The 26,125-nt window shown below is 38.5% G+C and overlaps 1 protein-coding gene across 2 annotated transcripts; it reads right to left on the bottom strand.

Moving 5' to 3' along the window:
• Nucleotides 1-52: 52 nt before the first annotated feature.
• Nucleotides 53-23,333, bottom strand: rangap1a (RAN GTPase activating protein 1a). 2 transcript variants are annotated; one of them, XM_038309308.1, is made up of 16 exons: nucleotides 23,176-23,333; nucleotides 22,475-22,594; nucleotides 22,076-22,203; nucleotides 21,578-21,637; nucleotides 21,317-21,496; nucleotides 21,093-21,227; nucleotides 19,808-19,966; nucleotides 18,928-19,041; nucleotides 16,747-16,846; nucleotides 16,526-16,610; nucleotides 16,218-16,362; nucleotides 3,879-3,995; nucleotides 2,546-2,651; nucleotides 2,130-2,218; nucleotides 1,856-2,019; nucleotides 53-663 (listed from the first exon to the last, which is right to left on the bottom strand). In XM_038309308.1, exons 2-15 carry the CDS (start codon nucleotides 22,584-22,586, stop codon nucleotides 1,894-1,896), a joined length of 1,656 nt encoding a protein of 551 aa, XP_038165236.1. In that variant the 5' UTR covers nucleotides 22,587-22,594; nucleotides 23,176-23,333; the 3' UTR covers nucleotides 53-663; nucleotides 1,856-1,893. The 2 variants fall into 2 exon arrangements, with proteins under 2 accessions (XP_038165236.1, XP_038165227.1); XM_038309299.1 differs by having other exon boundaries at nucleotides 1,898-2,019.
• Nucleotides 23,334-26,125: the final 2,792 nt, after the last annotated feature.

The following is a 26,125-nucleotide window of genomic DNA, read 5'->3' as shown; positions in this document are numbered from 1 at the left end:
CTCACTTTTCATGAATATATATTTATTTAGGAACAAAGACTCAAAGCCATACAACAATCAAACATTTTATTTTTGCAAATCAAATTAAAAAACAGAGCATCTGAGGTTAGAAAAGCATTTCAATTCCTTTCGAGTGGTTCAACTTACCATCCCTTTGTCATTGATATTTCTAAACATCTTGCCGTATTTGTGGCTTTATTAAACCTCTAGAATAAAATAAGAGAATATTTAATTTATTAAACATAAAAGAGATAAGATCTAAGGATTCAGACAGCTCCTGGTCTGATCTCCTCCTGATCACATTGAAGTGTAATCTGTAATCAGGTCAGGTCGGGGGTTTAGAGGGTGCTGCTGTTGCTGCTAAACTGTGGCTTATTCTGAACGGACAAAAGTAGCTCATTTCCAATGCTTTGCATTCAAGTTAAGTCCAACAAAGAAGTTTGATAAAGAAATGCTTTAGATACACAGCAGGGATTTTCCTTATTGTGCCAGAATAGAGATCTTCTCCTGGGCAGCTTCTTTTAATTTTTTTAAGGAGGTGTTTAAAGGTCCATCAGTGAATAGAGTTCAGTCCATGAGCCTCAGCTCTGAGATCGGACTCTCTGCAGTGTGGATTGGAGGCCGTTTCTGGCGTTTCCACATGACTCCAAGGATTTGTTGCTCCTGTGGAGGACAGCACAGAATTTTAACCGATATATTAAACATCATCACTGCTGCATCACAGAGCTTTGCAGAAGTATCATAGTACCACAAACTGTGATGTAGTTATTAAAGGGATTTTATTTATTAGGCCCCCACAAAGTAGTGCATTACTGTAAAGTGGAAGGAAATGATAAACGATTCAAATAATTTTAGAAATACATTTGGAAAAAAGGATTACATGCATTTATATTCAACAAAATCTGAGGCGTTAAAAGCTCAGGATGTTTAATGCCTATCTGTATCTCAGCTTTGCTTCCTGGCTTTCATAATGTAATTTATTCACTAATGTTTTCATTTGAAGGCCATCACAGACCAGGTGAATAAGCATCTTAAAGGTATAGTGTAGGATTTTCAAGAAATTTTTGAAAAGACCCGCCCTCTCCACTAGAAAAAAAAAAAATGCACAAGTAAAACCCTGTACCCGCTACCAAGAGGGAATGCCTATTTAATGCATGCATGAGCGTGCACAAGCTCATTTCTCCTCATGCACGCTCAGTTTAAAAATTGCTGTTTGCATCGCTCATAAAAGCTTAATTTCTAAAGATTTGTAATTTTCCACTACTTCAGGCTCAAAATTTTAGGGCACCCGCGCATATGAAATATCCTAAAACCTCAGGAATATGTTAAAAAGTTTACTTTTCGTTCATATTACAATCTGTTTTCTTCAGTTTGCGATAGGGGAGGTATTTCTCGGCATAGGGTTAGGTGAAAATGGGGACGAGAACGTAGGACGGCCTTACGTACATATCACCAGAATGATTGACAATTACTTAGATGATCCAACACCCAAAAGAACACCCTCCACTATACCTTTAGGGAAGTTTTCATTCACCTTAAAGAAAACTAAACAATCATGTCTTTTTCTGCTTTTAGTTCTTAGAGGATATTGAGAACCTTTTAATTAATGATGATGAACCGCTTTCTCATGAAGTCATCTAGTCAAATAAACAGTTTAGTACAATTTCTTGCAATGGTATGAAGTTTGTAAAAAGAAAAACATTTCAAGGGTTGTGACAACCCCACAGACTGCTGAAATACACCCCCTTGCTGCTGGATTTTAACACCCAAACCATAAAAACCCCTACAGTAAGCCACAGTTATTGAAGTGTCCACCACCATCAAACAGGCGGGTTGTAAACATTGCATTTTGTACCTGGAAGCTGCATGCTGATTGGCTCATTCACCACGCCCTTACCGAGACATGAACGCCTCGAGCACTGCCACGTTTTCTTTGGGGAAGTAGTCCTGCCGAGCGACGTGCTCCAAGGCATGGAGATGACCCGGGACGACGAGCACGGGCTTGATCTTGTCCTCACTCTGAGCAGCACAGAGGGCAGGATGGTGGGACGGATGGGGGGAACAAGAGGACAACTGAAGACTGGACAAAGCTAAATCAAACGTGTTGATTGTGTCCTGATAAAGCTTACCTTGATGAGCCCCAGAAGCACTAACAGGATGGACACAAAGCTGTAACCTTGAAACGAAGGACTGCTGAAGGCTTTACTCAAGAGGGCGTCTGGGAGGAGAAAAAGTTTCTCAGCTAAAACAAGTTAACTCAAACTCTGAAACTACTAAATAACACAACACAGCAATGTTACAATGGCAGTTTTACATAGGGTGAACTTTATACGATGGAATTTTCCAGTGATTATACCACATAAACTACATCAAACAGTTGAGTAAAAATCTATTTAAAATAAAAATATTTCAGCTATTTATTTCTAGGAGTCATTAAATGCCAAAACAGATAAAACGTTTAAAAAAAAAAAAAGAATAAAAACATTAGGCCACATTGTGAATAAAAGCAGGAACCATTCACCCAACCGAAGTTCATGCTTCTTACCAATCGTATCCAGCACTGCATTCTTGACATCATTAATATCCTCCTTATACACAGAAGCGATCTTCAAGAAGGCTTCAGCTGTCTTTCGTGCATCTGTCACGTCCACCTGGATGGAGAAACAGATGGAAGCGTTTGTGGATTTTACTGCCAAGTTAGACTTTTCCACACTGAGGCCATGTTCACACAGCAGGCTTTAATGCTCAGTTCTGATGGTATTTCTTTGGTCTTTAATGTTTCCAAATGTTTCATATTTCCAAATGTATGCTACTTGTATGTCATCTCCTGTGTGAACTGAATTAATAATACTTAGTAAAGGGAGCAGAGACATCACAAGTAGGGAGCGTGGTCTGCTTGCTAAAGTAAACATGGATGTTAATTCTGGAGCACAATTTGTGCTTTTAATTTCTTTTCCAACGGGCGGCCAAAGCATTAACAGCGCAACATTTTTTTGGCCATCTGTGGGCCTGAATAGAGCTATACCCACAAATATTTTAAATCAGAAATTTTGCTTTCTCTCCATTGGAACAAAGTAGTCAAGTGCCCCTCCTTGACATGTGAACAAAAAACTACCCAGATCTCTGACAATCACCTCGCGCTGCCTTACCAGTACCCATAGAAACCGTCCCACAGCCTTTATTACTTCATTCCCATGAAATTTTTAATATTAAAGGCCTATAACAAGTCTCTGGTATTTATCTGTTTCAGAGACGCAGCAAAGACTCTTGAAGCGTGGCTTTTCTTTATAGCTGCAATGGTTGTTTTTATTTTGACCAAACTTTTCATCTTCTAACGATGTTCCAAATTTGGGACATTGTTTAAATTTGTTGGGCACAGAGACTGAAGGGGGAAAAAAAATCTGCACAGATCGGGATCTGCTCACCCTGTGTAGTAGGAGCCATTATGTGCACAGCATAGTCAGTGGGACATAGAAATAAAAACAGCAAATCTGATGCGGGATATAAATGTCAGAATCAACCAGTGTAAACGGGGCTTCAGTGTGTTTTCAGTATGCAGTATGTTTATTCAAAAACAAAATGATAGAGAAAATGCTTAAAACAAATAAATAAAGAGCAGAGAAAAACAAGCTACATATGAAAAAAATAAAAACAATAAAAAAATAAAACATTACTTTTTTTTCAGAACAGGAAAACAAATAAATAAACTTTTCCAGGCTGTATAGAAACCATAAAAAGAGGAACTGTGATCAAAATGTAGGAAATCGATGTGGAGGGGTGATTTTTCCACCTTAAAACCCAAGGCAGGTGAGCATTAGCATGATAGGGTGTATTCTGAAAAACCAACGCTGCCTTCCTCGTGTCCCATGTTTCCTTACCTGCTGCTGTACTAGCATTGCTCTCTTGGCGCCAAGTTTCAACAGTTTGTCAGGAGACGGGAAGCTGAGGAAAGAAGAGACGTCTGGAGGCCGCTGCGCCGACACAGGGGTAGAGAGCTTTGAGGAGGCAAAGAAAAGAAAGGAAGAATCTTAAGTCACAGACATGAGGTAACTATTTTAGAAAAGACTGATTGTTGGAGCCGTTTTGCATCTCTTTTGTTTTTCTTTTTGTTTTCTGAATTTATTATGAACTTATTGGCATTCTAATTCTCCTGATTTAGTTTTGAATCATTAGTTGGAAATATGTCTGTTTTCATTCTGATTTGTTCATATGCTCTCTTCCTGTCTGTGGGCGTGACGTTGAGCTGATTTGATTAATAGGTGCTGTCACCTGCCGCTCAGGGAGAGTGGAAGGGACAAACAGTTTTTCAACCGCGTGATGCGGGAGCGCTTTTGTTTTGTACGTTAGTGAAAGACAAATAAATGCCTCTATTTTTCGAAGACGCGCGTTGGATCTGATCTATATCCACTCTGAAGTGGTGGCTCCGAAGTTGCCACTACATTAAGTTGAAAAACTGTCCCGAAGTGTCGGATATTGCCTGATTGTGGATTAACGTTTCCAATTGTGGATTACTTCAAGACGTGTGTGGAATTAACGTTACCTGGCAATCATCGTCTCAGCTGTTGTGTGAGTAACCTGGTGGCTTATTGTTCTTCGACCCAGGTGAGCAAACATTTCGAGAGACTGGAATGGTTTGGATGGACAATAACGTTAACAGCGCATTCGCTCATCTAACGTGACTGTTGCTGAACTGAATGATTATTGGAAGCGGACACTTTTAATGTCGCTTGACGATGTTAATACGATCAAATAGAGTGTTTGTGGACGTTATTTGAACCGCTGATTAAAAGGAAACAGACGGGCCTGCAATAAAAAAGAAGTTTAAGCGCTTGGATGCGCGCAAATGAAACTAAATGAATGCGCGTAATAAACGGAACTGAACTGTTGAATACTGACGTTGTTTTTGGAAAGACACGAAACGAATTTAAACGAAAGACTTAAAATAAACTGAGATCATGTCTGATGAAGAAGGCCAGAATGAGGCCAGAAGCTTGGAAGAGCAAGGCTATAAAAGCGAGCTGTCTTTCAAAGCGCTCAGCGCAACCCGACGTGGTAAACTTGGACAATGCACTCGCAAAATGAATGAGATCAAAGCTCTAATGTGTGAGAATGTTGATGTTGAGGATGTGAAACGGGAAGTGGCTGCGTTCCACACAATATTGAATGATTTTAAGTTCTGTCATGAGTCTACTCAAGCTTTGTTGTCTGATGATGTGAGAGAGAGTGAAAATCTTGATTGGTATGAACCTAGAATGGCTAGATATAATGAATTCCTTGTTAATGTTGATGAATGGTTGAAACAACAAAATATAGATCCACAGACTCTAGTTGATGTGACTGACAGTGCGTCCAGGGTATCTAAGACTGCATCAAAAACTTCCAAAATATCCTCCACAGTTTCATCTATTCGCGTTCAGATAGCAGTTGACAAAGCTGGTTTATTGGCTAAAGCTAAAGTTTTAAAGGAGAAGCACGAAATAGAACTGGAAAAGGTGAAGTTACAAGCAAAAATGGAAACACTTCAATTACAAGAAGATCTTGCTATTTCACACAGTAAATTAAAGGTGTTAGAGGAACTTGATCCAAGCCAAGAAACAAAACCACAATATGAAACAGAGGATGATATGAATGCATATCTAGAAGGATATTTGCAAAGTCACAAGACCAAAACTGTTGAAGTTAAATCCAGTGAAAGCAGCAGAATTGAGTCTATCCTGTCTCCCCCTCACTTCGTTGAACTAGGAGCAGTACCTAAAACCCCCTTACAGAAAACCCTGCGTGAACATCAAATGTCTGAACCACTGGTAACAGCAGCAGCAGCACCCGCAAAACAAAAAATGAAACCGAATTCATCTAAGGTCACCATGACAGATGTACAAACAAGAAAGGAATCCACTCCTGGAAGGGACCGGTCTGAACATTCAGATATTTCAATACAAAGACAGTCAGACTTGACAAATCTGCTTGTTTTAGTTGTATCTCAAACATCACTCCCTAAAAAAGAAGTTCCTGTTTTCAGTGGTGACCCTTTAGAGTTCCAGCTCTTTATGCAGGCATTCAGACACAATATAGAGAACAAGACTGACAGTAATGAGGACCGACTGTATTTCCTTGAACAGTTTACAGCGGGCCAACCAAAAGAACTTGTCAGAAGCTGTTTACATCTGGATGCTACAGCTGGTTTTATTGAAGCAAAGCGTTTGCTGAAACATCATTTTGGAAATGAGTTTAAAATCGCATCAGCTTATATGAATAAGGCCTTGACCTGGGCTACAATTAAACCAGATGATGCTAAAGCACTGCATAGTTATGGACTGTATTTAAGAAGTTGCAAGAATGCTGCTCAATCCTTTCAGTATATGTCAGAACTTGATTTACCATCAAACATGAAATTAATAGTGTCAAAACTTCCGTACAAGCTCAGAGAAAGATGGAGATCTGTTGTATGTGACATTATGGAGCAAACACAGCAGAGACCCAAATTCTGTGATCTTGTTAAGTTCATCGAAAAACAGGTAAAAATATTGCAAGACCCTGTGTTTGGTGACATTCAAGACGTCACTAAAATCAGCCAACCAAGACGGGTGGTAGCAGATCTGCCACATGTAAAATCTGGTGAAAAGAAAAGTTTTGCTACCACAGTATCCCCAGTCGTTTGTGTTGCTGACCCTAACAGAACTTATCCTGTAAAAATGGAAAATGGGATTAAAGGCCCTACAGCCGATATGAATGATGCATTTCTTAGACCATGCACCCACTGTAAAGGAAATCATGCTTTGGAAACATGTCAGAAAATAACAAAGATCCTTCACCAACAGAAAGTTGATTTTCTGAAGAAAAATGGTTTCTGCTTTGCGTGTTTGATTAAAGGCCATTTAAGTAAATCATGTAAGAACCGTTTGATATGCCGCTCATGTGGTAAGAAGCACCCCACCATCTTGCACATAGCAAACAGTCCTCCAGATGGCGCTGTAGGAAATGTGACTGTCTCTTCAGTAGCCAAGAAAGATGCCAGCAGTGGCACAGACTCAATCATCCTGGGCATGGCATCAACAGTCCAAACAGGGGCCGGTACCATCGACCACAAACTGCCTATCGTGCCTGTAAAGGTAAAAACAGCAAAGGGAACTCATGTTGTTGAAACGTATGCCTTTCTGGATTCAGGAAGTTCCGCAACATTCTGTACAGAGACGCTCATGGAGCAACTGTCCATAAGAGGAAGGAAAACGGACATCTTACTTCGAACCATGGGTCAAGAAAAGCCTGTGCAGACCTACAAGGTGAGTGGAATCCAAGTATGCAGCCTAGATGGTGATGACTTCATAGAGCTTCCGGAGGTATTTACACAACCTGCCATACCTGTTAACGGAGGGAACATCACACGTGAGGAAGAGCTCAAACAATGGCCTTACCTTCAAGCAGTCCAGTTGAAGTCCATCAGTGCCGACGTTAGTCTGCTGATTGGAGTGAATGTTCGCAAAGCCTTAGAACCACTGAAGGTCATTAACAGCCAAGACAAGGGGCCGTACGCTGTCCTAACACACCTGGGTTGGATAGTGAATGGACCTCTGGGTACTAGCCCACCCTTAGACCAACATGGCCGACCACAGATAACATCCAACAGAATATCAGTGGCTCGTCTGGAAGAACTCTTGGTCCGACAATACAATCAAGATTTCTCAGAATTGGCACACCAAGAGAAAGCAGAACACTCTGTTGAAGATAAAAGATTTCTTAAAATAATGAATGAATCCATCACAAAGAAAGAAGGTCACTATGAGTTACGACTGCCGTTCCGCAGAGATGACCTTCATCTGCCGAACAATAGGAAAATGGCTGAACAAAGAGCTCTAGGTCTCAAGAGAAGACTAGAGAAAGACCAGTCATTTAAAAAAGATTACGTCAACTTCATGAATGATGTTTTCAATAAAGGGTTTGCAGAAATGGTACCTGAAGAACAGCTCCTCCGGATGGATGGAAGACTTTGGTACATCCCACACCACGGGGTCTATCACAAACAGAAAAAATCTATCCGTGTGGTCTTCGACTGTACATCTTCATTTCAAGGTACGTCTTTGAACTCCGAGTTACTGCAAGGCCCAGACCTTACGAACACCTTATTGGGTGTATTCCTTCGTTTCCGACAGGAATCAGTGGCAGTGATGGGGGACATAGAGGGAATGTTCCACCAAGTCAGAATTCCTGAAAATGATGTGGACTTTCTGAGATTCTTATGGTGGCCAGATGGTAACACTAACCAACCACTCAGAGAATTCAGAATGGTCGTGCATTTGTTCGGAGCAGTTTCCTCCCCAAGCTGCGCAAACTTTGCACTCCGACAGACAGCTGAGGATAATAGGAATAAAGCAGACACTTCCGTTCTTGCCACCATCAGACACAACTTTTATGTGGATGATTGTCTTAAATCAGTTCCAGATGCAAGCAAAGCCATCACTTTGGTCCATGACCTGACGGCAGTATGCGCCACAGGTGGATTTAAGCTTACCAAATGGACTAGTAACAGCCGTGCTGTCCTAGCCTCACTACCTTCAGAGGAACGGGCCAAAGACATTAAGAACATTGACTTGGAGAGAGACAAACTTCCAGCGGAACGTGCCCTTGGCATGCGATGGGACATGGAATCTGACACATTTTTCTTTAATATCACTCTGAAAGAACAACCACATAATAGAAGAGGAATTCTGTCTGTGCTTAATTCAGTTTACGATCCCCTGGGATTCTTATCACCAGTTATGCTGTCTGGAAAAAAGATCCTCCAAGAGTTATGCAAGATGAATTGCGGATGGGACGAAGAAATCCCAACAGCTCTTGCATTTAAATGGAAGGAGTGGCTGAAAGAACTTCAGATGATTTCCAGCTTCAGAATTGGAAGATGCTACAAACCAGCTGGTTTTGAAGTCACAAGCGCTCAACTGCACCATTTTTGCGATGCTAGTGAGAGTGGCTATGGGACAGTAAGTTACCTGCGACTGACCAGCAGATGTGGACCTCCTCACATTGCCTTTGTGATGGGGAAAGCAAGAGTGGCTCCTTTAAAGGTAGTGACTATTCCAAGACTGGAGCTGACATCAGCAGTTCTAGCTGCTCGGATAGATCGAATGCTGACGAATGAACTGGAGTTTGAGATGATAGACTCTGTGTTTTGGACTGATAGCACATCTGTTCTCAAATACATCATAAGTGACACACAGAGATTCAAGACCTTTGTGGCTAACAGAGTAACGGTCATCAGAGACCTGACACAGAAGTCACAATGGCGTCACATTGGAACTGATCTTAATCCAGCGGACAAAGCATCCAGAGGAATGTGGGCAAAGACCTTTCTAAAAGGCACCAGTTGGATAGAAGCCCCAGACTTTCTGTTTGAATCCGAAGTAGCCTGGCCAAAGCTCATCATGGACCCTCTAGAGCTGTCTATCAGTGACCCAGAGGTAAAGCAAGCTGCCATGACTCTTGCCACAGCAGCCTATGAGAGTCCTCTAATTCGCTTCATAGAGTACTTCTCAGAATGGAACAAACTCCTCAGATCTGCAGCCTGGCTACTGAAGTTCAAGAAGCATCTGATCCAAAAGAGGAAGACAAGTGTCACATTAAATCTGTCAATAAAACCAGATCCTGCAGACCGACAGTTGTCAGTAAAAGATCTCAGCGCTGCTGAGGAGGCTCTTACGTCTTTCATTCAACATCACTCCTTTGGAGAGGAAGTATATGCTTTACAGAAGGGCCAAGCTGTGAAGAGAAGCAGTCGACTCTACAAGTTAGATCCTGTTCTTCAGGATGGAATTCTGAGAGTTGGTGGCAGGCTGAGCAGATTGGCTATGCCTGAAGAGATCAAGCACCCGGCAATCTTGCCTAATGACAGCCACCTGTCAACATTACTGTTGCGCCACACTCACAAATTAGTAGGACACTGTGGAAAGAATCAAATGCTCTCCAAACTAAGAACAAAATACTGGATCCCAAAAGCCAATTCGGCAGCAAGGAGAATAACCCGTGACTGCACACGCTGCAAACGACGGCATGGAGCGGCTATGACGCAGAAGATGGCGGACTTGCCTTTGGTGCGAGTAACCCCAGATCTGCCCCCCTTTACCCACACGGGCTTGGACTACTTTGGGCCCATAGAAGTTAAGAGGGGCCGTAGTCGAGTGAAGAGGTACGGCGCCCTCTTTACATGTCTTGCCAGCAGAGCTGTACACTTAGAGATGGCCTACTCCCTCAATACAGATTCCTGTATTTCAGTCATCCGCAGATTTGTCTGCAGACGAGGCCAAGTAAAAGAGATTCTGTCTGACAATGGAACCAATTTCGTGGGAACAGAGCGGGAACTGAGGGAAGCTCTGGCTCAGCTGGACCATAGTAAAATACAGAATCAGATGCGTACAGAAGGAATTAAATGGACATTCAACCCACCTTACGGCTCTCATCACGGAGGTGTGTGGGAGCGCCTCATACGGATCATCAAGAAAGCACTCTACTCCGTGATCAAAGAACAGACCTTGGACGACGAATGTCTTCAAACCACCCTCTGTGAAGTGGAGGATATTCTCAATGCACGTCCAATAACAGTAACATCTGAAGATCCGACAGATCCTGAACCTCTTACTCCGAACCATCTACTACTGCTTAAAGCAAAGCCCATCCTTCCACCGGGGCTCTTTAACAAGCAGGACTGCTACGCTAGGAGAAGATGGAAGCAGGTTCAGTTCCTCTCAGATCTCTTCTGGAAGAGATGGACACATGAATACCTCTCACTGATGCAGGAGAGACAAAGATGGAACGAAGTAAAAAGAAATCTTAAATCTGATGACATTGTCCTCATCATTGATGACACATCACCCCGAAATTCCTGGCCGATGGGACGTGTAATAGAAACTTTCCCTGACGCAAAAGGATTTGTACGTCGTGTCAAAGTCAAGACTCAGACTGGTGTTCTAGAAAGGCCAATCACAAAGCTTTGCCTCCTCAGAGACATGGCCTGACTGACCGTTCCTTATTGACCAGTACACTCATACTCTTTACTGACCATAGAAAAGTTTATTGAATTAAGCTTTCATGTTTTCTATGTAATGTGTAAAGGTATTTATTGAGTGAATGGCTGGATATGCGAAAAAAATTGTGAAAATATGACTAAAAACAGTCTGACTATGGCGTTGACTGTATGTTGTCTTATGGACTAAATGAACTTAATTCTTGAATTTTTTGGAAATCCTTTGATTTTCTTTTGAAAGGACTACTTTTTATTTATGAATGATTTATTTATGAATGATTTATGAATACATAAAGGGACTTAACGTGAAAAAAGGGGAAAAAAAGGATGGAATGTGAAAGACTTTATTTGAATGCTCTTTTGAAATGCACGGCTCCTTGTGAATGTATGTGTTTAATTGCCATAGTATGATCAATTAGGGGCCGGAATGTTGGAGCCGTTTTGCATCTCTTTTGTTTTTCTTTTTGTTTTTTGTTTTCTGAATTTATTATGAACTTATTGGCATTCTAATTCTCCTGATTTAGTTTTGAATCATTAGTTGGAAATATGTCTGTTTTCATTCTGATTTGTTCATATGCTCTCTTCCTGTCTGTGGGCGTGACGTTGAGCTGATTTGATTAATAGGTGCTGTCACCTGCCGCTCAGGGAGAGTGGAAGGGACAAACAGTTTTTCAACCGCGTGATGCGGGAGCGCTTTTGTTTTGTACGTTAGTGAAAGACAAATAAATGCCTCTATTTTTCGAAGACGCGCGTTGGATCTGATCTATATCCACTCTGAAGTGGTGGCTCCGAAGTTGCCACTACACTGATACTGAAAAAGAGGAAGCGGATTTATAGAAATGATTCTAAATGCATTCAGACCGGTCTGTGTGTTTAAAGTGTTGATGATGCAATATTGACATTTTCTAGTATTTTTTTTGTCGCCCAAAACATCAATACCATTGATTAATGTAATCATTCCATGTTTGCCTGTAGAAAATAGGCAAACATGTAAAATAGTTTAAAAAAAAAACAATTTCACATAATTTAGAGGACTTATTTGCGTTGGGTTGCAGCTTTTTGCTACAAACCTCTTAAGGATAGCGTAGGTTTCTTAAAGTTTCCTGAAGATCCTGAGCTGCTTTCAAAATTTGTGAAGCAGTTCAGATGAGGTCGGGAAAAGAAGGAGGACCCCATGGCGCTTCTTCTGCACTTTGAACATTTTGGGAAAGAGTTTTTTTTTGTTTTTTAATATAAGAGTTGCTTGGTTGTTCAGTAAATTAGTAATGTGTTCTGCTGCCAATGGATGTGATTTCTGGGCTCCAAACAGGCAGATCTGACAACACTGGCATTGAAGGGAAGGTGAAGTTGCTAGATATGCCTCTAAGAATATGTATGTCATATCTTTTAACAGCGATGCCAGATCATTTGAAAAGCATCTTCATTTTAAGTATAATTTACTTATTCATATTTAAAAGCTAATAACTGGTTATACTCTGTACCAGAGTATAAGTATAAACATGCAAGCAGTGTTTCCCCGTTGTGTTTTCTGCAGCCATAGTAGTCGTCACCCTCCGCGCAGAGTCTGGGGATGTGTCCGAACATCTGCCCTAACCACTATATAGGGCACTATATAGTGTTTACACCATTTGAAATGAGTGTCCAAACATCTAGTGAACGAAAAAGTAAGGGGACTCTAAATTTCCCACAATGCAACTTGAAAATAAGTGATCATCCACGGTCACTAGATAAGCATAGAGATATTCTGGAATGCTTTGCTAGAGCTCTCCCTCAAAGCGCTATGGGATTTCTTGTGACAGCGCATGCACTGTGTGGGGAGGCGAGGTTACCTGACCAAGCGGGAGCGATAATCTGTCCGAACAGCAAGTTACTTTAGTTAACAATATAGTCCCCACTCTATGTAGTGACTGAGGGATCTAGCTGTTAGATGTACGTGTAAGGTATGATGCCTCCATGTTCCTCAGCATCACTACCCTCTCCTGACCTCTAACTGGCTGATAGTTCAACCACACAAATCAAATCCAGACTAGGATGTTTCTCAGTCCAAGCAGTGTTTCAATTCACAAGAACACAAGACCGAGAACAAAAAAAGTCCCCGGATGTTATTCTCACTCCTCACTCTTTACCCAGCATGCATCAGAGCAGACTTGTCCATTCTCAAAATTGACAGCTATCCCAGCATGCACCGCGGCAGCAGCAGCTTCCAGTGGAGCGCTCACAGAGCTCAGCGTATGAAGTTAAAAGTTCACTTTTCTGTTGTCCTAAAAAATTTAGTTCTAAGATCATTTGAGAGGACATTATACTTTTAAGCATCACTATATGTGACCCTGCCTATGAAAACCCAGCTAAAGTCATTTTTTGGTGAATCTCAACTTAATGTATAAAACCATTCTACACAATGTTAAGAATGTATTCTGAAAAATTCAGATTGATATCTCTAAAATTCACAGAGTAGGGCCATATCAAAGATTGTGCTGCATACGGGTTCAGAAAAACTGACTTTTGAGAAATTCCAATGTAAAGATTTGGAACTCAAAATTCTAAACTAAAAATACTTTCAACACTGATGCATCTTGGAATCACAATTATCCTGGCAGTGTGTCATACACCAAATTCAAGTTTAGATTCTGCTTTTTCAAGTAATATCCGACAGATGTATATAAAAATGTTCATGTTTAATAAAAATTTATCTATTTAGTATGATGATCATGGCGAAAAAGCATACAAATTACACTAAATGAATGTCTAGGTGGTACCAGATGAAGCTGATTATGTAAGCAGTTGCATAACACAATACCATGATGTTACTATCAGATCATGTAGTCATGTTATTTCATTATTATTATTATTATTATTATTATATTATTATTATTAGTAGTAGTAGTTGTCAAGTGATTTGATCTTTGCTGTGCTATTCCCACACTTGAAGGGTTGTATTAAGCTGAACATTAAACTGGATTCCACTCAATGACCAAACTGTTGTTTCATTTTTCCCTTTTTTATTCTTCTTCTTGTGTTGTTTACAGGTTTACAGAATCATTTAATTAAGCAGGTGAAAAACCTTTGAAAGAAATGAAACCAAACAAAGCATTTACCATATAGGAAATTGTAATAGTTCTGAGAAATGCAACATTAAATATATTTATGAAAATAGACTATGTTTTTAACTTTAAATTAAGACCATTTAGTTTTTAATTATCATAAAAAATGCATCAAAAAACGTATTAACGCATTTTAACCGAAGCAGATTTATGGAGGTTATTTAACTCCATAGATTACATGAATTCTTAAATAGCAATAATAAATAACCAGTGAGTGATTTTTAATTTGTTTTAAATATGCATAACATAGACTATGAAATTTCATTTTAACTGTTAGAAGTCTATTTTAATCACACACAGAAGAAAGATGCAAAAATTACCCCGTGCAACAGTTTCACAAACACATTAATTTGGATTGTTCAACCGCAATGTTAAATCACTGAAAAAAAAAGTTACACCAGCATTTTTTCCAACCAAATAAAGCAAGCAAGCAAGACTTACAAGCCAAAATTTTCATGACGTACCGTGTGAGTATTTATAAGCTTAAAACTACAAACAAACATTTCCCGCACGTCTCAACGCCTCATCAGCACGGCGCATACATTCTTTTCACAACAGAAATGCAAGCTTACCGGCTGTCTGTTCAGTCCTTTGCTTCCTTAATACACATTTTGCACAGCTTCTTCCACTGCCCGAGTAAACGGGGGCTTTTTATTTTAATGCGGCGATCCTCTGCTTGAACTAGGAAGTTTGTCTCACCTTTTGATTGACTGATTGATTGCACACAGGTAAACTGCGCGCTCACGCTTAAACAGCTGATGTAAACAAAAGGGGCGTTCGCCGCAACAGTAGTAGTCGTAGTAGTAGTAGTAGTAGTAGTAGTAATTTAATAGTATCACATAATGTCACTTTGCATTTTGCTCAAGTCATGGAGAGTCATAAGATGGGGTCAGGGGAAACAACGAGCAGAGGAATGGAAGCAGGGAGTAGACAGTGACTGAAACCAAACTAGCGAACTGATTTGACTAACTTGAGGAGTCGTAACAGATGCGCATTGATCTCAAAGTTTGTACACTTTTTAATGATAGAAAACACAAGTCTTTCGATAGAAATGCAGTGCCTAAACCAAACCCCACCCAATTTAACCGTTGTTTGTACACATAAAATAATCCCAAAGATCATAGAAAAAGCAGCACGAATGCATCAAACTTCCGGAAATTTTTAGCAAAAACAACACGATGTAAGGTTTATAAAATCACAAAATACGCTATTTATCATGTTAGAAATTGACTTTTAAACAAGCCATCCATAAACCTCAGTACTTAATCTATCATTTACAGCAATAATCTCATATAGCACAATTTTGACATTTTTATCGATATGACAGCTTTGACGACCTTTATTGAATAATTAGACGTTGCGACTTTAGCCGGGTTCTCATGGACGGGGTCACATATGGTCCATTTACTGATTTAGTGCATAATTTAAAAAAAAGTTTAAATGTTTAGAGGACCGCGCCAACCAGCGGACCGAGGCTATCCGCAGCAAGTGTTAACGTTACCCTGTTTGCAGTAGCCCTCTCTCGGCAGAGCCGTGTGTTAAGTACCCCTGACTCTGAAGGAGGTTTTTTTTTGGCAAAATAGACATTTGATTTGTGTCTGACTGTTTTAATCATTATTTCCCTACTAAATGAAAAAAGTAAGAACTTATTATTATGTACAGACTATTAATAAGAGGGGGTGAAATGCAGCTCCAGATGAGCTTTGAATAGGTAACGTCACGACTCCATACTTCCTGTGCTCTTGTCAAAAACATACTTGGTGAGAACACCGAGTCTATACTTGTGTTCTTGTGAAATGAGAAATGGCCTAGATGCTCTGGAACAATCATTGATGTTTCCATCATCACTATTATAGAATGATAAGCTAGCTCCAAAAGTGTTCTCCCTCTGATCTCACCAGAGGAGATACGTCTTTACAAGTCCTAAATCAGATCTACTGTGGAGCTACTAAATCTAGGATATTTGTGTTAAAAAAAATGCCTGTTTGATTCCTGATAAAACAGAACCACCTGGTTTGTCCTGCTGCATGATTTTAAAGCAAAATTACATCAAACCAATATGGCGTCATCAAAACCTTAAGCCTCATATTATAGTCCAATCTGACCTTGTTGCTGCCGTTTTCCTCCTCCTCCTCTTCTTCTTCTTCCTCCTCCTCCTCAATTTCCTCTTCATCCACATCTTCGTCGTCATCATCATCGTCATCCTCATCATCTTCATCCTCATCATCTTCAGGCTCACCCTCATCGTCACTGTGGAAATGTCAGAAACAAGAATTAGGACTTTGATGTGAAAATCTAACTTGGGGAAAAGTTGCAGGCAGATCATCTGTGGTAGCTGGTATGATGGGAGTTTAAACAGTAATCAATTGGACCAAGTTTTATAAACATGTTTATCACTCCACAAAGACATTACCTCAATGATCCTAGGAGGCTGATCATGTTTAAGCTTTCCATGCCGTCTTTCACAGCTTTGCAGCCATCCTCTCCCAGATAGTTCCCTGTAAATCAACAAGACTTTTACTCACAAAGTTAGACATAGTGGGAAAAAAAATGTTAGAAGGTCTAAGCAACCATTTTCCATTTTATCAGAGAATAATTCAATACATCCAAAAAAGCAGTTTCACAAATCTTTACCATTCAAGTCCAGTTTCTCCAGCTGGTTCTTGTTCTTCACTGCCTGTACCACAGCCAGAGCTGCGTCCGCTGTGATCTCACCAAACGACAGATTGAGCTCCTGTCGAACATCAGCAAAGAAGGGAAATGATGGACATCCTGCATTAAAACAAATCAGTTCTTTGCCCAAGTCACAGAATGTGGATTTCATTGCAAATTCAATTACATTTTTTAGAATTGAACAACCATTTTAAATTAAATTAACTGGGTAGTATAGTTGGAAGAAACATAATTCCTGGTCCTTAAAGTCGTAGGGAAACGGCTGCTCCAACCGTTGCATTTCCGAATTCTCCCGAGTGGTGCACAACTTTACATGAGTTAATAAAGCGAATGTGATTGGTCGTTTATCAAGAGGGCGGGTTTGTTGTGGTGAAGGGTTCGCAAGCAAGTTTGGTTGTGGCCAGTGTATGTGAAGCATATTGCTAACCACTTAGCAACTTAGTGCTAGTAGGTTCCCAATGGGAAATTCCATTGGGACTGAGTAGCACTATATTGGTGACTTAGCAATGACACTGTCAAGGAACGCTATGGACAGAGGAAACATGCAAGAGGAGGAGAGTTTTGTGTCGGAGGTCGTGGATGAGTCTCCTCCGTCATACATTTTTTATTTAGAGGAGGAAAGCGGGGACGAAGATGTTGTGGAAGAGGACGCCAGGGTGGCAGAAGCTTGGTTTGGTGTATAAGGCTTACAGCCGTACATGTTTGAGCCCTTGCCTCGCAACGCTGCCAGTTCTGTTAGCGCTACGCCTGCTGAAGACACAGACGTCCATCCCCATGAACACTGGGGCGGAACTCAATGGGAAAGTAAATGATTCTTATTTCTTATTTCAACCGTTGCGTATATTAGCTGCGGCATATGAATCAAGATGCTATGACCGAAAAAATTAGATTGACAAATGACCATAGATGTATAATTGGCTGAATTTACGTGTACAAGCTGACGTTTAACTAACTGGCCTGATTAAGATAATGAAAAAACACCCATAGGATAAAAATAAAAATAAACATGTTCTAACTTTGGGACAATACGGTCTGATAAAGAGTACATTTATATACATGTTTAAGCCAGAATGATTTAAAATTAGAAATCATTTCCCTACGACTTTAAATACACAAACTAAAGAAAATTTCCTAAAACATTTTCTAAACAATTGGAGCATGACGGCAGTAAAATAAAAGAGGTAGGAAAGGATGAATTATGGAATTTAAAGAGCTTAGTGTCAACAGAAAGATACTGAAGACTTTAATTTATAAAACAGTATCGATGGCTTCACACACATTTATTGCACACATCACACTGTGTGAAAGGGAGAGATTGTTCCACACACTGAATATGATTATAGCTGATGTCAATGATGATGTCACCAACAGACTGCAAACCGACCACGATATCCTAGGTTGTGACTAGGGCTGCAACTTACGACTATTTTGAAAATCAACTAATCTGTCGATAATTTTTCCAAATAATCGATCAATAATCGGATAGCAAAAGGTTACTGATAGAAGACTTTTTACGGAGTTAAACCAGGTGAAACTAAAACTTTTCCACTTGAGGAGTTCTGGATAGAGCAGATTGACACACCAAAGAGTATTTTTTTTTTTATTTAAAATGCAAAATGTTTATAGTATATCATATATATATATATATATATTTTATTTTATTTTTTTACAATTTGGGTATAATTGCTGCTCAAGGGTTGGTGGATCTGTCACCTAAATGCATATTTGACAGTCTCTAAAATCCATTTAATGATTAATCGATTACTAAATTAGTTGACGATTATTACAATAATCGATTAATCACGATTAATCCGATTAATTGTTTCAGCCCTAGTTGTGACAACAAATTATTTTTAAGCCTATTTTTAAGGAGTTTATCAAAACATGTAATCAGAAGCATATAATTTGTTTGGGATAATCCCTCAAAACAGTTGTTTACTTATTACAAATTCTGCAATAGTAACACAAATATTGTTTTAAATTTTAATGGGACCCCTCAATAACTGCTACTTGGCAGGTTGAATAAAGTTCAGGCACAAACTCCAAACCTCTGCAGAAACTGTTAGGAGCAATAAAATGTTGGTACAATTTAGACAGCTAATTACATCTCGACTGTACCGTCCAAGTATATAAAGCGCTCACCTTGAGGACAGGAAGGCCTGCAGATACAGTTTCCGCGATGGCTTTAGCGCCTTCTGAGCGAACCAAACAGTCTCCAAAGTTGATAACCTGGATGCTGTTGAGGTGTTTTAGGGCCTGTAAGGAAAAAAATTGAATATTCAACGTGTGTATATATATGTCTATATATATGTCTATATATATATATATATATATATATATATATGTCTATATATATGTCTATATATATATATATATATATATGTCTATATATATATATATATGTCTATATATATATATATATGTCTATATATATATATATATGTCTATATATATATATATATATATGTCTATATATATATATATGTCTATATATATATATATATATATATGTCTATATATATATATATATATGTCTATATATATATATATATATCTATATATATGTCTATATATATATATATATATGTCTATATATATGTCTATATATATATATATATATATATATATATATATATATATATATATATGTCTATATATATATATATATAGACACACAGGTAAAATTAGTCTGTCTTCTGCAAATATTTAAATAATCCACAGAACATTTCAGCATTTCAGAGTGAAACTAACAGATAAAAACAGTGATCTGCAGACTAAATTTCATAAAAGATTTTTCAAAAAAGTTTTCATTTGGCCATTGTATGGAAATCAGTTAATTTTACGAACAGATAAAAATATTCAGCTAAATGTAATTTAAATGCCTTTTGTTTGTTACTTTAGCTTCCTAAGTGTGAAACTTAACTCCAAACATTTTTCTTATAACATGCAATATATTACAACTAAATAATCCAGCCTTAGTAGTAATATTTACTTCATGTAAGATGCTAACATCTTATGGTACCTGAGCCATGGCGAGTGCCCCTTTCTCAGTAAAGGTGTTGTCATTGAGGTTGAGGATTCGGAGTCCTGGGTTCTGCTGCATTGCTGAGGCCAGAGCTGTCACACCAGGATGATTGATACCATTCTGGGGCATGTGAACTTCTTCCAGGCTACCAATTAACTTAGAAAAAAATAGATTTAATGTTGCAGTTATTATTAACCTGATGGTTAGCAAAACATTCCGACAAACAGAATGACAGTGAATCTAGATCAACTACACCAGTCCCTGTGATACTATAGCTACGTTTACATGGACACAACTAATCGGATTGAAGGCCTGATCAGATCAAAAATGTTTCATGTAAACATGTCAGACTGAAGATTCTAATCCGATTCGGTCCGATCGGATCTAAATTTAATTCCGAATGAGAGAGGTGGTTTTTGCCGATCGCCATTCCGATTGGCGTCCATGTAAACACCCATTCGGATCTTAAGAGTAAAATAATCTTCACTGCGCATGTGTGCGACGTCAGCGTGACGTTTTTCCGCCTTGTCAACAACAGGAAACCACCGGTCGCTCTCGCTGTGAACAACATGGCTTATACACTCAAGTTCATTTAAAGCTGCAGGAAGCAGGGATTTATCCTCCTCCTCTTCCTCTTTTCTCTCTCCACAGCCCACTCGCTCTCCCACGCCGGTTCAATCGCTCATTCTCTACATTTTCTCTCGTACATTTCGCTGCCAAGCGCTTTTTTCCTCCTCTCTCCTTTTTTCTTTCCGCTCGCTCCGAGCGCATCGTTTGTCAGGCCTCCCAAAAACCAGACGCAGACAGAACTGCCAAGTTTGGCAGGAAGTTCTGCGCATGCTTAAAAGATTTAATCTGATCCAACGCTTGGTACATGTATACACACGTCATGATCGGATCATTTCATTTAGAGTACATGTAAATGGAGATTTTGAATTTCCGATCAACCAAGGTTTGGATCGGATCGGGGAATTTTTGCGCATGTAAACGTAGCTAGTGATACTTTAATATTTACCAAACCATTCCACTATAGAAATCACCCAGACAGAGTAAGGTACACAGGTTTTTAGTCTGATCACATGTTGTATTCTAATTAACTATTTTGATATTATTGGCACAATCCAGTTATTTGTGTTTTTAATTCAAATACATTTCAATTGTGAAATTCTCATGTAGGTAAACATAGCCACTATTTGCATTCCCACCATTCCATCCAATATACTCCAAACAGAGATCTTTTGGTGAATACTACAATCAGTTCAAACCCAAAACAGTCCTGTACCTGGAAAGCTTGAGCGAGAGCGGTTGCTCCTTCGTTCTCTAAGCGGTTCCTCCCAGCAACAAACACCTTCAGGCTGAGGGGAGTGTTTTTCTCACTGGACTGTTTATGACAGTAGATCAAAGAAGCAGCCAAGATCTGAAGAGTTAAGAAGAACAAAACTAAAGAGAAGAATTTTTTACACTTTCCTTCAGACAACAAAAGCAGCGATAAAACTAGAAATGTACCTTTCCACCTCCGATACCCATACCGCAGTTGTTGAGCCGTAACTCCTGTAATGTAAAGCAAGCTGTGCTCTTGAGCAGTTTCTCGATACCCTTCACCCCATCAGGGCCAAATGCGTTGTCACTTAGGTCTAAAACCGTCAGTCTGGCACCGGCCAGCATCAGGGCATCACCCAGTGAATTCTACAAAACAGGAAATAAGATTTCAACCAAAGATTGTGCTTCTTGTAAACACAGATTAAGATATTACCAATAATTCATTACCAAGGCAGGTGGGATTTCAGAGCGCAGGCGACCTGTAAACATGTCACTCCAATAACAGCGCTAGAAGAAAAGAAATGTAAACACTATTATAACAATATATCAACAAAAAAATATTGATTATTTTCATTCATGAATCAAACCGTAACTTAACTTGTCTGACTGGCATGAAACTCAACAAACAGCATCAAAGTACAAATAGTGGATTAATGGATTTATAAAGATTTTTAATAAAACTAATGAAAAAACAATAACAAAACAAATAAAACCAGACTCTAATCTACAAAATTTAAATCTCTGGATACAGCTCTAAAACTTGGGTAAAGCAAACCAGGAAGTTTGTTGACAGTATTTTGATTAAGCAAAACCATATTACTGTCATCTTCTCTCATCTCAGTCCACAAAGAGCCAAAACACACCAAAGATGTGACTTTCTGTACATGATTTCACCGAGTGTGATGTCTAAAACCAGATCGATAACAGAAGTTTAAAACTTTGAACCTGGAAGTCACTCTTTCCCTCCAGGGCTTTGGCGATGGCCTGTGCTGCTTCAACACCAACAGTGTTTCCTTCCATCCTGAGAGCCTGCAAACCCTCAAACTCCAGGATATCCTTCACTATCTCCTCCGCTGCAAAAAGGGGGAGCGATTTCATATAGAGAACCAACGCAACCATCAATGCAATAAACTCTTTAATGCCAACACTCTCTGTATATATTTATACACAGTCGCTAATTGCCAGCATTATTTTCCTATTTAAGAGCTTTTAACAGAGCAATGAAAGAAATAGCATATTTGAATATTAGCAATTGTGATGTCAGAATAGAAAAAACCATATCCTTATAATAGAAACAGTATTTAAAACACTGAGTGCTTACAGAAATCTGTTAATAAGACATACCTGACTGGGCATTATCCAGCTTCCTTCCCTGGCCTTTATAGCTCAGCTCTCCATCCTCTACTCCAGTCTTGGCCAGTGAGTCGGCCAACTGTGCAACAACGTCTGTTGCCATGGAGACCCCTGAGGACCAAAACGATTATTCATTTTTTTTAAACCCCATTCAAATATCTTAAAAACTTGTTTAAAACAGTTTTTACAACTACTTTAAACAGATTAAGTGTTTTAAAACGGATTAAAGATGGCGTACTGCCCTCAAATCTGGATTCATTCGCTAGTTAGGCGGTTTTTAGAAGATAAATATGCCATTTCAAACACCTGGCCTATGAAATAATACCAATAAACGTGTGGCTGCTAACTTATTGCTAACCAGTGACAAGCAACGTGAAGCCGACATGGTCGTCAGACAACTGCAGAGTCAGCAACACATTACCTGCTGGTTACATAAGTCAAAACCCTACTGATATATTAAAATAGAAACAGAATAAAAACTAATCTTAGTCCGGAGTCGCCAGTTTATAACAGGGAAAACTTCAGTTTGCTAGCTAGCACTGACGTTTCACGTGAAACGGACAGAGCGTGTCTGTGACTCGGCCTTTTTCAGTTGGCCACCTAACGTTTATTGATATAAGTTTACGGTTAAACTTTAATCTCCCCGAAACTCTTGAAAAGAAACTAGCTTATCTTTACTGCTAAAAACTTACGTCGCCGTTACCAAAACACTCCAGTTACGATTGAATTCAGCCCAGCTAAGCACTCCCGCTCGCCAATGCCGTTCAAAACCAAATAATAGCCGCACTAAACCACTTGACGACCGATGAGTAAAGAAACAAGGGACTTGTAGTTCTATTACGCTACAATGGGTTCAGAGTTATTCTTCCTCTGGAACCTTTACTGGCCGTTGGGAAACAACAACAATGGTGCATTACCGCCGCCAACCGGTATGTAGTGAAATTACAATATTTCATGCTGAAACAAACCAAATTTGCAAAGAACATCCAGAAACAAGAGTTAATTAATTATTTATGAATTGCTAATTAAAAAGAACATTTTGGAAGGAATATAAAAACCTTATAATTTCAAATAAAAATACAGTTTTTTCAATCTATTATGAAAGTTGTTTTTTTGGTTTCCATTGAAAAAGAAACAATAGTATGAATAGGGTACTTGCAATTTATCTAATCATTTTACTAGGCATATTTCTTATTCATAAATGTAAATTCTAACCACCCTTACCTTTTTCCAATATTGATTTGTTAGTTGAAATATATCTATCTACTATTTCCAAAAGTACAAACAAAAAAATTAGATAAATATATCTGAGCGTCTTAATCAATTTATTAGATTTATATCGTCTTTATTTCCCTATTTATTTGTCTGTACTGAATATCTAAACATAGATACCCTTTCCCCTTGCATCCCTTGTTACATGTTTTGTGTTCTATTTCTTGTTCTATGTTTGTTTCATAGGCAAATATGTGCATTAATAAAAAACAAAAATAAAGAACAAGCAAAATCAACACAGCAGAAATAAGACTCAGATTCTTTTAATAATAGTGATTGTTCTAAGACAATGAAAAACAGTTATGTAAGGTTTAAATAATAAAGCTTAAAAGCTTTATTGTGTTTACACGTACAAAAAAATAATTTTGGTGATAAGATGCTAAACATCATAGAGAAAAAAATATGCAGTTAACTTAAATAAATACAAGAATATATATGGAATAACACTGCCCGAAAGGTTTTTGGTATGAAAATAAGGAAAAGATGATCTGATATATAAATATTGAGAAAAGGACAAATGTATTGCAGTAATAATTTTTATTCAGGGTTTTATCTGAACCTCTTTAACCTTAAACTGATTATCAAAGGATGATCGAAATGTTTCCTTTAACAGAAAACAGATGTTTTTCTTACAATAGAAGGTTCATTTTGGTTAAAGCAAACAATATGTATGTATCACTACATTTGTTTTTCATTTACAAAACTCCAGATATCAACAATGGCACATTTCTTTCTTATATTTAAGCATATATTGTAGAAGTACTGCTAAAGGAACCACCTTATTGGGGTAAGAGGGCCCCGTGGGGCCAGTGTACGGCATCCTTGTTTCTATCAGTGAGCCCCGGGCAACTGTAGCAGCCATCAATGTGTAAATGGATGAATGATTGAATGTAGTGTGAAGCGCTTTAGTCGCTATATAATTACTGGCCATTTACTATTTATTGTATTTAAGTATGTTGTATCTCAGTGGTGGAAAATAACAGTAAATTTACTTGATTATTGTATGTATGATTACTTGATAATTGTTTGGGGAGCTACCTTACTTATAACGTTCTACTCCCCTACATTTCAATTAAGCTGCTAGTTAGTTGTTACTTTTTAAATACAATTTCAACATGGCAGATTGGAGCCTTTAGGACTGAATTTGGACTCCACTTTTTTAGATATTTGCATGAAATTCCAGAAATGTGAGAAACCCGTGGCAGATATTATTTTTATTTTATTCTTATTAAGGGTGTTAGTTGTTGCCATGTGACCAAGTTGTTCAGTAGTGTGAGTTACAGGTTCTCTGTGGTAATAGATTCAACCTTAAACCTCTATTCCATAGTGAAAGTGTGAGGTGAAACAAGACAATCCTCTTTTCTTTTTGTGTTTTTATTTTTTTGTGTGTTTTAAATAAAAGATAATCAAAATATCTGTTCTTGTTTTTGTAGGCATTTTTATGCTGAAGTTCTTTCCTTATGTTCTTATCAGGTGGTTTCGAAGGTTACAAAGTTCTTTAAAATTACTCTGAAAATTAAACTGAAACTTTCACAGAAATGTACCGATATTGGAAAATGTATTTAGTATTTTTTAATCCATGTAATTTAAAATACTTAAGTATTTTGTGAGCACTTCAATGCTTTAACTTGAGTAGATGTTTGACTGAGTAACTTCTACTTGTAGTTTATTAAGATTTGACTATGAGTGTCAACACTTTAACTCAAGTACTTATTTTGAGTACAATAAACATAAAACACAATATGGTTGATTGAAAACTGGAATGTTTTTCAGTGTACAGAAGTAAATTTATTTGTCTCTGCAGATTTCACTTGAGACAGGACTAGAAAAAAAGTGGTGTTGAATAGGTTCAACAGGACAAGAAGGCAAATCCAGCTAGATCAAACTTAAAATGCTTGTGTAGAAAAGGCCGCCACTGGATACATTTTATAACATATTTTAGAGTGAGTCTAAACAACTTTAACTGCATGCATTCTCCTCAGTTGGAGAATGCACACATTTCTCAAAAAACATTACTTTGTCATTAAAATATTGGATACATTTCCTGGGGTACACACTGATCCCCAAACTGTTGCCCACTGTTAGAAAAAGATATGAACAAACATTTCAGTCACAGAACACGGTTTTCAAAAAGAGTCATTTGAAAAACACAGTCAGGGACTGCAATGCTTCCCTCTGACCCAATTAGGAGTTGAATTTGTGTTCTAGCTGTTATTTCTGGAGACATCTTTTTCGTACACTAAATATGGAGACTCAGAGAGACAACAGCGTTTTAGCTTTTGTAGTACACCGGGCTAATTTTGACAATACGGGGCGCTTTTGAGTTTGCAGTGCTTTGTAAAATATTGGGAAATGTGTGCTATTTTTCAG

Source organism: Cyprinodon tularosa, unplaced genomic scaffold (genome assembly GCF_016077235.1).
Source record: "Cyprinodon tularosa strain WSP-4 unplaced genomic scaffold, ASM1607723v1 ctg118, whole genome shotgun sequence".
In the NCBI taxonomy this organism is placed as follows: domain Eukaryota; kingdom Metazoa; phylum Chordata; class Actinopteri; order Cyprinodontiformes; family Cyprinodontidae; genus Cyprinodon; species Cyprinodon tularosa.
The sequence above is the reverse complement of the archived record's forward strand: the minus strand, read 5'-3'. Positions and strand labels throughout refer to the sequence as shown.

Bases quoted from the DNA above. Each gene is read 5' to 3' on its own strand.
- rangap1a (XM_038309299.1), bottom strand. From the start codon at position 22,586: ATGGCAACAGACGTTGTTGCACAGTTGGCCGACTCACTGGCCAAGACT. The intron at 22,204-22,474 runs GTATGTCTTATT...CCCTTTTTGCAG, and splicing joins GCTGGATAATGCCCAGTCAG to CGGAGGAGATAGTGAAGGAT. The intron at 16,847-18,927 runs GTGAGCGCTTTA...GATGTTCGACAG, and splicing joins CAGGCCTTCCTGTCCTCAAG to GAGCTCAATCTGTCGTTTGG.